Below are 13,139 nucleotides of genomic sequence, written 5' to 3' on the forward strand. Positions count from 1 at the left end.
ATATTAGTAATAAAATAAGAGTGGTGTAGACAATACAAATTTTTAAAAATAACCACATATTATCATTTTTTTATTTTTTATTATTATTTTATTATTTTATTTTAATTTTTTTTTTTATTATTTTTTATTTTTTATTTGAGAAGAATTGAGAGTAATGATGATATTGGCACACACACACACACACACCTTGTACCCCAATTCACAAGCAATTGAATAATTGATATAAAATTATTTTTTATTTTATTTTTTTTTATTTTATAAAAAAATAATAATAATAATAATAATAATAACATATTAAAAAAAAAAAGAAAAAAAAAAAAAAAAGAAAAATAAAAAAAAAAAAAAAAATTAATTAATAATTTTTGTATCCATTGTGAAAATATTATTTAATTTCTACTTTTTCTTTTTTTTTTTAAATTTATTGTTTTTCTTATTGTGAATCAAAAACTCTATCAAGTTTTCTATTAATATCATCGGTTGTCTCAAATGGAACAAAATTCTTTTCTAAATGAATTTTTTCTAATCTGCACCTAATAATTTTAATTTTAAAATGATATGATGATGATGATGATGATGATGATGATGATGATGATGATGATGATGATGATGATGATGATGATGATGATGATTAATAAATAATTTTATTTTTTATTTTTTTTTTTTTGATTTTAATTTATTTTTACTTACAATTCTTTAAATTGATCATAAGATCTCCCAATTATATTTTTAGCTTCGGTTTTTAATTTCAATTTTAATTCTTGGTCTGGTATATCAAATTTCAATTTATTTAAATCATTAAAAGTTTTTAAGAAATTCTAAAATAAATAAATAAATAAATTAATAAATATGTGTGTTTTTGTTTGTGTTTGTGTTTGTGTTTGTGTTTGTGTTTTTTTTTTTTTTTTTTTTTTTTTTTTTTTTTTTTTTTTTTTTTTTTTTTAAAAAAAATATATTCTTACAGTATGTTTTTTAATTATTGATTTAACTTCATCTTTTTCTTTATTTGATTTATTAGTTATTAAAATATCAGCTATAGTTTTCCAAAATGAATTTAAAACTTTAATTTCATTATCTAAACAAGTTTCAAATTCATGTAGTATATGATTTGCACTCGCCAATTCATTATTTTCAAATTGTTGATTCGATAAGATTTTAGATTGTTTTAAAGAGGTTGAAATATAATGATAATTATTAATTTGAAAAATTACAGATTTAATTGGTGGTTTAAAGAAATCAGTTGCAGGTTGAGTTGGAAAATCTTTTTTCGCTCTACCTTGTAAATATTTAATTAAATTTTTTAATATCTTTTCTAAGAAACCAATAAATGATGTAGGTAATATTGTTGAAGATGCAGAATTTGATGATGATGATGATGATGATGAAGATGAAGATTTACTATTTGAAGAGGTTGATGATGGTGCATTACTATTGCTGTTACTATTATTATTATCTTGACCTTTTAATAATAATTCAACAGAATGTTTATATTCAATTAAACGTTTAAAATAATTGATCATATTTGAAGAGATTTCATCAACAGTTGCATCAGAGATGATTTCTTTTCTATTTGAACTTGAAATTTCTTTTTCTTCATCCAATGAGAAATCTAATAGAGAGGCACAAGTATCTTGTAAATGTTTAATTTGAGTTTTTAATTCACTAATATGTTTACCATCTCTTGAACTGATTGCAGTGATAAAGTCTGGTAATAGTTTAGTAAAAGTATCGAATAGATCTAGTAATGGGAAAATACTGAAGATTTTATCACCAGGCGTTTTTCTTACTTTAATGATTGGTTCAGTGGTTTCCAAGAGTAGTTCATGGGCAGGGTCAATGATTTCGTCGAGAATCAATTGATATTGGTTGCCAAATAATTCACTTGCCAAATCGTACTCTATCTGATAGAGACGCAATGTTTCTTGAACGTAGGAAATCAGTGGATGGGATCCCTTGACGTAGGCGAGGTTCTTGGTTTCACTGGTTTGTTTTATGAATTTCTCAGGCGCCATTTTACGGAGTGACAAAAGGATGAATTTCGATCGCTTATCTTTATACTCTTTTAAGAATGCATTGTAATGTAGTTTTTCAAATAGTTCAATATATTTGGAGATCTCTTCGACGTGGTTGGGTAGGATGATTGCTAGATAACGCTTGGAGTTGGGTAACTTCGCTATGGTGGTTGGGTCGACCAAATTGCTGATTTTGAGAAGCAATGACTTGAAGCTGGTTTCAAGCTCGTTCAAGCCGGTGGCTTTCAATTGTTTCAAAGCGTCCATCACCTTGTCTGACGACTTGAAGTGCGATTTCTCGGCAATGTAGTCGATGGCATTGCCGACATGCTCCAATGCCAGCATGTACGACACGTAGTCTCCCTTGGCGCCGTCGTTGATTTTGGAGTCGATCTTATCGACGTCGAATTTGTCCAGTACCGATTTCACCTGCTCCATGGTGGAATTAATATTATTGAAAATGCTCGACCACTCATTCATCGATGCATTGATGGGAGCCACATCCATCTCCAATTGGGACAAGCCTTCATTGAATCGATCCAATATATAAATCATTTGCTTTGACATTGAATTGTTTTTCTCTAATTGCTCTTTTATGAATTGTAAATCACGTTTATCATTCTCCAATTGGTCGTCCTGTTCGGTCAATTCCGAGGTCGCATTGTTTTTCCACGACATTACCACCAAATTACTGCTTTTCAAAGCACCTGTAGATTGAACTGTTGTCACAGAGTATTCAGAGTTTAATAGATTTCTAATATGCTCAAACTCCTCATCATCAGCTTCTGTTGGTGTCGCATAAAATAGCTAATCATCAACATATTCTTTGATAACTTGGTATATTGGACCCCCATCTTGTAGACGATGCACTAGATGGTTTACGTGAATGACCTTTACTAAATACACTTGCACCTGGTTGTGGTACAACTGGTGATAATGGATTCTTATTTAGCATCATCATTGACATCATTGTATTTAAATTTTGTGCTGATGCTTGTTTACCTAAATATGAAAATGGTGATGTTGTTGATGTTGCTGTTGGTGTATTTGATGATGGTGATGTTGATTTATTTGTATGTTGTTGTTGTTGTTGTTGTAATAATGATAAATTTGCTGAATTTCTTTTTGGTAATGTTGGTGATGTTGATTTTGTTGATGGTATAGTTGGTAATGATGAAATTCCAACAGATGATTTTAATCCTCCACCACCACCACTACTACCACTATTTGGTGGCATACCTAATGATGTCTTTAATCCAGTTGGTGATGTAGGTGAAGGTGCATTTGATTTCTTTTGATCTAATACTGATAATCTTGCACTTAATCTTGGTGGTGCACTCATTTAAAAAAACAATATAAAAATATAATTATATTATATATTATATAATTATATTATATGTTTTTTTTTTTTTTTTTTTAATATTACAAGTTTTATTGTTGAAAATTAAAAAAGAGAAATAAAATTATATTATATGTTTTTTTTTTTTTGAATTTTTTTTTTTTGTTGATTTTTTTTTTTTTTTTTTTTTTTTAATTTAATTAAATTTTTTTTTTTTACAGAATAAAAAACCATTTTTCGTTGTTTATTTCATTTTTTTTTTATTTTTTTTATTTGTTCTTCATCCAATAGATGAGTTGAAAAAAAAAAAAAGGAAAATGGCTAATGAAATAATTACACCTACTGAAGGTGAATTAAAAAGTAAGTATCCCCTTTTTATTTTTTTTCATTTTATTTTTATAGTATTTTAAATTAAATTATTAATTTTTATTATAACATAAAAAAAAAAAAAAAAAAAGCTATCATTGATAAAACAGCAGCATATGCAGCAAAATTAGGTGAGAGTTTTGAAAATAAAGTTAAACAAAGAGAAGGACACAATGCAAAATTTAATTTTATGAAAGAAGGAGATCAATATTATCCTTATTATAGAAATAAAATTGTAGAGAATAAAGCAAAAATTCAAGCAGATGCAGCAGCAGCTGCCGCAGCTGCAAATCCAAAAACTCCTTCTACTACCACCACCACAACAACAACCACAACAGCAACAACACCACTACCAACAGCAACAGCAACAACAACATCACCAACTCCAACAACATCATCAACTATAGTACCAGTACCTCAAACAAATTCAACTCAACAACTACAACAACAACAACAACAACAACAACAAACAACACCAGTATTTGAAAAACCACAACCTCCACCCCCACCACCACCAAAAAAAGAACCAACACAACCTGATCCACTTTTATATATTTTAGATGTACCTGATTTTATGACCCCATTAGAATTGTAAGTTGTAAAATTAATTAATTTTATTGTATCTATCATATTAATTTATTAATTTTTTTTTTTTTAATAATTATTACTCTCTAGAGATACAATTAGATTAACAGCACAATTTATTGCAAAAAATGGTGATAGTTTTTTTATGGAATTAGCAAGTAGAGAAGTAAAGAATAGTCAATTTGATTTTTTAAAACCAACCAATCATTTGTATGAATGGTTTAGAGCATTGGTAGAATCCTATGCTCAAATTATATATCCACCACAAGGTATAAAGGAGCAATTAAAGTCAAACTATTTCTCCAATAAACAAACCATTCTAGAGAGAGCAATGAATCGTTGTGAATATAATCAACTCAAAGAGATTGAGGAACAAAAGAAAGAGGAGCGTGAGGATGAGGAGAAAACAATCATTGCCTCAATTGATTGGCATGATTTTGTAATTGTAGATACCATTGAATTCAATGAGGATGATTTAGACGACTTACCACAACCAAGAACATTTGACCAACTGATTGCTGGTGATACACCATTTGGTGGCAGTGATTTCGATAATGATGGTCATGGTTCAAATGGTAAAGGTGGTCAAGATATGGAGATGGAGATGGATATGGAGATGGAGATGGATGATGAAGATAATAATAATAATGAGGATGAGATTGAAGAATCATCATTATCGTCAACAAATACAACAGGTAATTTACCACCAAAAGATCAATCAAAATTAAAAATTGTTAAAGATTATCAAAAATCAAATTCATCTGTTAAATCTAATGCACCAACAAAATTAACTCAGTTATGTCAATTTTGTAAACAAGAGATACCATTGGACGAAATGCAAGAACATATGAGAATTGAATTAATTCAAAAACAACAAAGAGATTCGAGATTGGGTGGTGGTGGTAGTAGTAATAATAATAATAATTTAACAAATACTTTAACTCAAGATGACGATATCGCAAGAAATCTTCAATCATTTGCAAGTAAAAGAGTTGATATCTTTGGTGAAACAGAATCTTCTAAGAAACAAGATGAACAACCAACTCAAGCACCAAAAGTTATTTGGGATGGTCATTCTGGTAGTATTCCAAGAGTACAAGCTGCTCAACAAGCTGCTCAATTAGCTGCTCAACAAGCTGCTCAACAAAAAGCTGCTGCTATTGCTGCTCAACAAGCATCTCAGCAACAAGCATCTCAACAACAACAACAACAATTACAACCACCACAACCAATTGGTATTCACCATCATCCACAACGTCATTTACCACCAGGTATGATGCCTCCTGGAATGATGCCACCTGGAATGATGCCACCAGGTATGATGCCACCTGGAATGGTACCACCACCACCATTTGGTATGATTCCACCTGGAATGGTACCACCACCACCACCAGGTTTAATGATACCAACTGCACCTCCAGGATTAATGATACCACCAACACAACAACAACAATTACCTCCCCAAACAAATACATCCCCATCCTCATCCTCTTCAATTAAAGTTGAAGAACCTCAATCTAAAAAGTTAAAGATTGATGATGTATTAATTCCTGAATCAGTTTGGTTACAAAATAATCCAAACCCTGTCAATTTAACAGTAGAAATGGCTGATAAAAGTAATATTTATCAAATTACACTTCAACCAACCGATAGTATATCTTTATTAAAAGAGAAAATTAAAGAACTTAATGGTATGCCAACTAATAAACAAAAATTACAAGCTCCTGGTTTATCAATTTTAAAAGATACTTGTAGTATAGCTTTTTATAATTTAAAATCATTAGCAATAGTTACTTGTGGTCAAAAAAAAAAAGGCGGTAAAAAGAAATAGTTAATAGATTAATTAATAAATAAAATAAAATAAAATAAAAAAAAAAAAAAAAAAAGGATAGAAAATAATTAAGTAAAAAAAAAAAAAAAAAAAAATATTAAAAAACAATATTTAAAAATAGATAAAAAAAAAAAAAAAAAAAAAAAAATTTTAAAATTAATAAAACATTTATTTAAATAACAATCCACAGACAAATTACAAATTTCATCATTTAAATTAATTTGAAAGATCGAAGAAATATTTTTATTTTTATTTTTATTTTTATTTTTATTTTTTATTTTTTTTTTAAAAAATAAATAATTATAATAATAAAATATTGGAAATATTTATTTTCCATTTTATTTTATTATTTATTTTTTTTAATTTTTTAATTTTTTAATTTTTAATTATTTTTTCTTTCAACACACACACCACCAAAACCACGCATTTTACTATTATTAGGATAATTTGCATATAATAGATAAAATATATCTCATTAAAATATTGGTGTTTTTGTGTTGTCTGTTCTTAACTTTTTTTTAAGGTTTTGAACAAAGTGTTTTTTTATTATTTTTTTTTTACTAAAAATATTTTGATATGGAAACTGTAGTGTGTTTGTTTTTTTTCATTTTTTTCATTTTTTCAACACATAAAATGGTGTTCTAAAATTAAAAAAAATAAAAAATAAAATAAAAAATAAAATAAAAAATAATTATTTATAGAAAATATTATACAAAAACCACAATATTTTCACACACACATTTTATATAACTACCCACACCAAAAAAAAAAAAAAAAAACACTTTTTTTTTAAATGTTTTATATTATTATCAATTTAATTTTTTTTTTTTTTTTTTTTTTTTTTATCATTGTAGAAACAAATAGATAGTTTTAAAATTTTTTTTTTTTTGTAATCTGTTTAGGTTTGGGGTTTTTTTTAAATAATTTATTTTTGTACTCTTTAATGAGTAATAAAAATAATAAAAATAATAATAATAATAATAATAATATAATAGTTAAATTGTAATATATCATCATAAACTATAACAATATTTAATGTGTGTGGTGTTGTTATGTTTTGTTTTAATATATATATATATATTTATAAAATAATATAATAAAATAAAATAAAATAAAAATAAAATTAAAATTAAATATAATAAAATAATAAAAATAAATTCATAAAATAAAAAAAAATATTTATATACTTTATATGTGCCTTAAATATTATTGGTTTTTTTTTATTTTTTATTTTTTTTTTAAGATTAAAATTATTTAACAATAATACACTAGTTACATTTATAATAATAAAATCAACTATTAGTAATTGCTGATTGATTATCATATAACAATAAAAAAAAAAAAAAACAAAAAAAAATAAATAAACAAACAAACCTCACAAAATAATATTTTTAAAAATAAATAAATTATTAATTGGTGTGATATAATTTTTTTCTTAGTGTTTTGGAATTTTTTTTTTTTTTTTTTTTTTTTTTTTTTTTTTTTCTTTCTCTTTATTTTATAAATAAAATAATAAAATCATTTGCTTATTATTGCAATAATAAATATTTTAAAATAAATAATTCACTCAAAATTTAAAAACAAAATCAATTAAACTATTTCTTTTTTTTTTTATTTTTTTTCTTTCCAACAATTATTTTTTTTAAAAAAAATAATTATTATAAGAATAATTATAAGAATAATTATAATAATAATTATAATAATAAGAATAATAATAATAATAATAAAATAATAATTATATATAATGGCAACTTCAACAACAACAACATTAAATTTTCAAATAACAACAATAATTATACAAATAACTAGTGAAAATGTAAGTTTTAAATTTAATTATTTTTTTTTTAATCTAATCTTCAAAAAAAAAAAATTTTATGAGGTGTTCATAATAATCTTCATAGTTTATTAATTCTTTTTTTTTTTTTTTATTTTTATTTTTTTTTTTTAAAAAATATAGGCAGATAAATTATCAATCGAAAATTCAATAAAATCATTTAATTCATTAATTGGAAAAACATATAAAGATAGTCAAATATCAATAGCATTCAGAGAATCATTAACAAAATGGATTGAAATTTCAAATAATAGAAATTTTGTAACCAATAAAGTTTTAGAGAATTTTTTAAAGTTTATTCACCAATCTACTTTATTTAAAACATTAAAATTTGATGAATTTATTGGTATGTGGTTTTCTTTTTTTTTTTTTTTTTTTGTTTGAAAAAAATTACTTGAATTATTTATTAATACATAATTTTAATAATAATTTAAAATTATAATAATTCCTTTAAAAATATATAGAATATATGAAATGGGCAGAAAGTGAAGATAGGTTAAGAGGTGAAATTGCAATTAATATTTTATGTACTATGGAAGGTTATTCATATTTTAAAAATTTTGAAAATGGGTTAGATTTTTTATCACAATTTGATTATTTTAAATTATCAATTACAGGAAGTTTTTTATTTTTATTTTTATTACTATTTCTAAAAAAGTTATTTTTTATTTTTTATTTTTTGTATTATTACTATTTTTAATAATTATTTAATTTTTTATTTTATTAATATTTTTTTTTTTTTTTTTTTTTTTTTTTTTTTTCAAAAAAAAACAGACTGTTGATAAAGTTAATAAATTTTTAGAAATTTTATTAGAAGAAGATTCAGATTATATAAATATAGAATATATACCAATGATGGAAAATATTTTAAATAGAGTTTATTCAACAAATTTATCTACAACATTAATAAAACCATCTCCAAGAATCTTTAATTTCATATTGAATTTAGGAAAATTACAAGTTGCTGATATTGAAAATCATAAAAAGTTCATTCCAATGTTACGTTCACTTTTGGCAATTTTAGCAATTAATAATATTTCATTTTTAAAATTAACAAAATTCATTTTTCGTTTAGTTCATATAATTTGTGATATACCACTTTCAAATTATTCTTTTGAAAAAAGACAAACAATTTTTAAAAATCATTATTCTTCAATTATTCCATTTATTTTTGAAAATTTTATAAATGTAATGTATAAATAAATAAATAAATAAATAATATAAATAAATAATATAAATAATAAAAATAAATATTAATTTTTTTTTTTTTTTTTAAATTTTATATAAAAAAATAGTGTAAAGATGATTTAAATATATTAAAAAATTTATTTGGTGAAATTGTTGAACAATTTTCATATCAACATTTATTATCATTAATTCAAAATAATAGATTTGAAAAGGTAACATTAAATATTATATCATCATTGAATGCTGGACCAACATTGGAAAAGAATATAATGTCAATATTTAATACAATAGTTTGTTTCATTAATTATGATATTCTAAGGGATGATGCATATCAATTACTTGAACATCATATGGCAAATTTTGGTTGTTACTTGGCAGAGTTACATTCATACATTTTACCATTGGTTTATAAACAACAACATAATTTCCCAATATCAACTTTTAAAGCTTACTTTAAATCTCATGAACTTTTAACATTATCACAATTTCCAATTTTATTTAAAAATTTATCAACAACAAGAATTGATATTATTAATCATACTTTATTAACACATAATAAAGAAATTATTGAAACTGTAAGTTTAATAATAATTAATAATAAATAAATAAATAAATAAATAATAATAATAATTACTTACCCCTCCCCCCTTTTTTTAAAAAATTAATTTTTAAAGCATTTTTATAATTTTATACCAAAATTATTAGAAGTTTTATTAGATAATACTATTGAAAGACCATATTATGTTTTACCAAGTATTGGATCATCAATTCAAACAATTGGAAAGAATGAATTTTTTGATAAAGTTGTATTGAATATTTCAAATCATTTATTTTCAATAAAAGTATTAAGATTAGATAATTATGATGTTGGTTCAATTGGTGAGATTATATTGGGTTTATTTAAAATTTATAAGGCATATTCAAGGGATTATGTTAATCTTTGGAATTTAGGTATTAATACATTTTTATATTATTTAAATACAACTTCAACTACAATGTATTTAATACCATATGTAAAGGATATATTAGAGAAGTATCCAATTGATTCAATACCATACGTTAAACAATTTGAAGAGAAATTATTAAAGAATTTTGAAATCATTTCAATAAATTCAACAAATAAAGAAATCATTGATCAATATATAGAACTATTTGAAAAGTTATCCACTATTAAATATTTCAATTATCTATATAATTATAATTTAAAACCACCCCAATTACAATCATCTTTAAATTCTTCAAATGGTTCTTTGCCAAATTTCACTCCTCTTCAAAAATCACAATCAATAAATTCTTTCTCTGGTTCTTCTTCAAATAATTCATTATATAAATCACAATCAATTACAATAATTCATGGTGGAAATAATAATAATAATAATAATAATAATAATAATGCATCATCGTCATCTTCAAATGTATTAAATAATAGTAGTAACAGTTTAACAAAATCAACAAGTAATGGCGTACTATCATCATTTGTAATTCATAAATTTACATTAAATAAGATAATTGATTCTTTAAAATTAGTTAATAGTAAATTTAAGAATCATAAGATTAATCATTCAATTTTAAAGATTATAGCATCATTATTTAATGAATTTGGTATGGATAAGAAAACTGGTAATATTAAACATATAATTGGTATTTTGAATCAACATGAAATTGTAGACTTGATTAAATCTTATAATTTAAATAACTCTTTGATTTTATCATCAAATTCAATTTATCAATTGTTTTCATTGGATATGGTTAATGGTATTGGTAATGATATTAAAATCTTATTCAATCAATTAGTTAAAGAATCACGTTCTTTCATTTTACAATATTCAAAACAATTCATTAGAGATTTAGTAATAAACTCTGCTTTAATTGATCAAACTAGTTATGGTAATCAAAATAGTCTATTCATTGGTGACCAGAAATTCAATCACATTCGTTCCTTTTTTAATTTCATTATTTCAATTAATGGTGACACAATTAATAATTATCTATTGGAAGTTTTATTATTATATTCAAAATATTCAAAAATAAATAATAATAATAATAATAATTCAACTTCTTTATCATCACTCTCTTCCTACTCATCAAAGAATTATTATAATCAAGGTAATGAATTATTGGAGAAATTAATTTGTTTTTTAATTGAAGATAATAATCATTTCCCATTAAGTCAATCAAATTTAGATTATATTATTCAATTAAGAAGTAAAACTTCTCAACATTTTGTTGAAAGAATTTGGAAAGTTTATGGATTAGAAACTCTTAAACGTTCAAAATATTTCGATCGTTATTATGAAGTTGTTTCAATTAGTAATACAAAATTTAAATTATCAACAGCTATATTAAATAATATTAATAATAATAGTAATAATAATACTACAACTATTAATGTTCCAACAAGATCACCATTATCACCAAGACCTTCTGATAATAAAGATTTAACAAATGAAGTTTTACCATCAAGTAGTAGTAGTTCTATTAGTAGTAGTGGCGGTGGTGGTTCAACCCCATTAGATTCATCATCAACAACAACTACTCCTTCAAATTCATCAGTTACAAGTAATAATGGTGGTGATGGAAGTAGTAGCAGTGGCAGTAGTGTGACAAGTAGTGTCGTATCATCACCAGTTGTTGGTGTAAGTGGTGGTGTTAAAACTACATCAACTTTAACAACAATTACAAAAACAACATCAGTTGTCGAAACTAAGGTTAATAGATATTCAAATATATCTGGTAATGGTGACATTATTAAATCTTCAACTACTGAAATCCTTGAAAAACCAACACAAATCTCATCGGTAACTGAAACTAAAGTTAATAGATATGCAAATATCTCTGGTAATGGTGATATTATTAAACCTTCAACTAATGAAGTCCTTGAGAAACCAACACAACTCTCATCGGTTACAACTTCAAAAGCTACCAATAGTACACCAGGTGTTCATACTGCTGCAGGTATTGAAATTCTACCAAATAAACAAAATCGTTATTCAAATATCTCTGGTAATGGTGATATTCAAGAATCTGGTAAAACTACATCATTAGCTTATCTTGATAAACCTTCTTCTTCCTCATCATCATCAAATGAAAATAAAGTTGATCAAACTGCTTCAATTCATAATAATCCTTCAATAGCTACTCATACAACTGGTAGTAGTCATAGTTTCTTAAAACCTTCAAATAGTGGTGTAAATGTTTTAAATAATGAAATTTATAAACCAACTTTAATTTCCCAAAATTTAATAAATAATAAATTATTATCACCAACTTCAGCAACAACAACAACTACCACAACTACAACTACTACATCACCATCATCGTCAACAACAACAACAAACAATTATAATAAAACATCAACAAGTATTTCACCAACAATTTCATCTACATCATCAAATTATTCATCACCATATGAATCATTACCACCAAGTCCATCAGTTTCAACAACAATGATTAAACAAAGTAATTTTACAAGATCACCATCAGGTAAATCATATCAATTTATTAAATTAAAGAATCATATTGATGATTATGGTTTCTTAATTTTAAATGAATCAAATAAACCAGTTGTACAACTTGATTCAAAATTGATAAGTTTAATTATTAAACATTATGTAAATGATTTAACAATTGATATAAAGGATAAAATTGATATATTAGGTACAGTTTCAAGAGAATTCTTTAAATTATTATCAATTGAATTATCAAATCTTAAAACAATTTGTCATTTCATTAGATCAAAACCATTGGTAAATGAATATGATACAACTCAATTATCAGATTACTCTTTAATTAAATCAATACCAAATTGTTTTTCAATGGATTCAATTCATAAATTTCCTTTAGTTTTTATTTTATCAAATCATAACAAATTATTTAATCAAGTTAATACATTAGAAATTAATCCAAAATCATTATATACTTTTGATTTAATTAATTCTTCAGAACAACAACAACAACAACAACAATATCCATTATTAAAAAATTTAA

General features: G+C 23.9%; 3 protein-coding genes across 3 annotated transcripts in view; 2 read left to right on the forward strand and 1 right to left on the reverse strand.

The window, feature by feature from the left end:
* Window positions 1-430: 430 nt before the first annotated feature.
* On the reverse strand, window positions 431-3,351 carry exoc7 (exocyst complex subunit 7; the record flags this gene model as incomplete). The annotated part of the gene is made up of 4 exons (XM_639825.1): window positions 431-530; window positions 688-815; window positions 960-2,816; window positions 2,914-3,351. The coding sequence occupies 4 exons, from the start codon at window positions 3,349-3,351 to the stop codon at window positions 431-433; spliced, it is 2,523 nt and encodes an 840-aa protein (XP_644917.1).
* Window positions 3,352-3,665: 314 nt separating this feature from the next.
* sf3a1 (ubiquitin domain-containing protein) lies at window positions 3,666-6,130 on the forward strand (the record flags this gene model as incomplete). Its single annotated transcript, XM_001134622.1, has 3 exons — window positions 3,666-3,708; window positions 3,807-4,305; window positions 4,390-6,130. The coding sequence occupies 3 exons, from the start codon at window positions 3,666-3,668 to the stop codon at window positions 6,128-6,130; spliced, it is 2,283 nt and encodes a 760-aa protein (XP_001134622.1).
* Window positions 6,131-7,874: 1,744 nt separating this feature from the next.
* The window catches only part of DDB_G0272674 (hypothetical protein), a gene marked incomplete at both ends in the record, with an annotated part of 6,377 nt that continues 1,112 nt past the window's right edge, over window positions 7,875-13,139 (forward strand). The window contains 6 exons of the mRNA XM_001134623.1: window positions 7,875-7,946; window positions 8,088-8,310; window positions 8,429-8,584; window positions 8,767-9,152; window positions 9,260-9,727; window positions 9,827-13,139. The exon at window positions 9,827-13,139 is cut by the window's right edge and continues 1,112 nt beyond it. Coding sequence (XP_001134623.1) covers window positions 7,875-7,946; window positions 8,088-8,310; window positions 8,429-8,584; window positions 8,767-9,152; window positions 9,260-9,727; window positions 9,827-13,139 — 4,618 coding nt within the window. The remainder of the gene's footprint in view (window positions 7,947-8,087; window positions 8,311-8,428; window positions 8,585-8,766; window positions 9,153-9,259; window positions 9,728-9,826) is intronic.

Source organism: Dictyostelium discoideum (genome assembly GCF_000004695.1).
Source record: "Dictyostelium discoideum AX4 chromosome 2 chromosome, whole genome shotgun sequence".
In the NCBI taxonomy this organism is placed as follows: Eukaryota; Evosea; class Eumycetozoa; order Dictyosteliales; family Dictyosteliaceae; genus Dictyostelium; species Dictyostelium discoideum.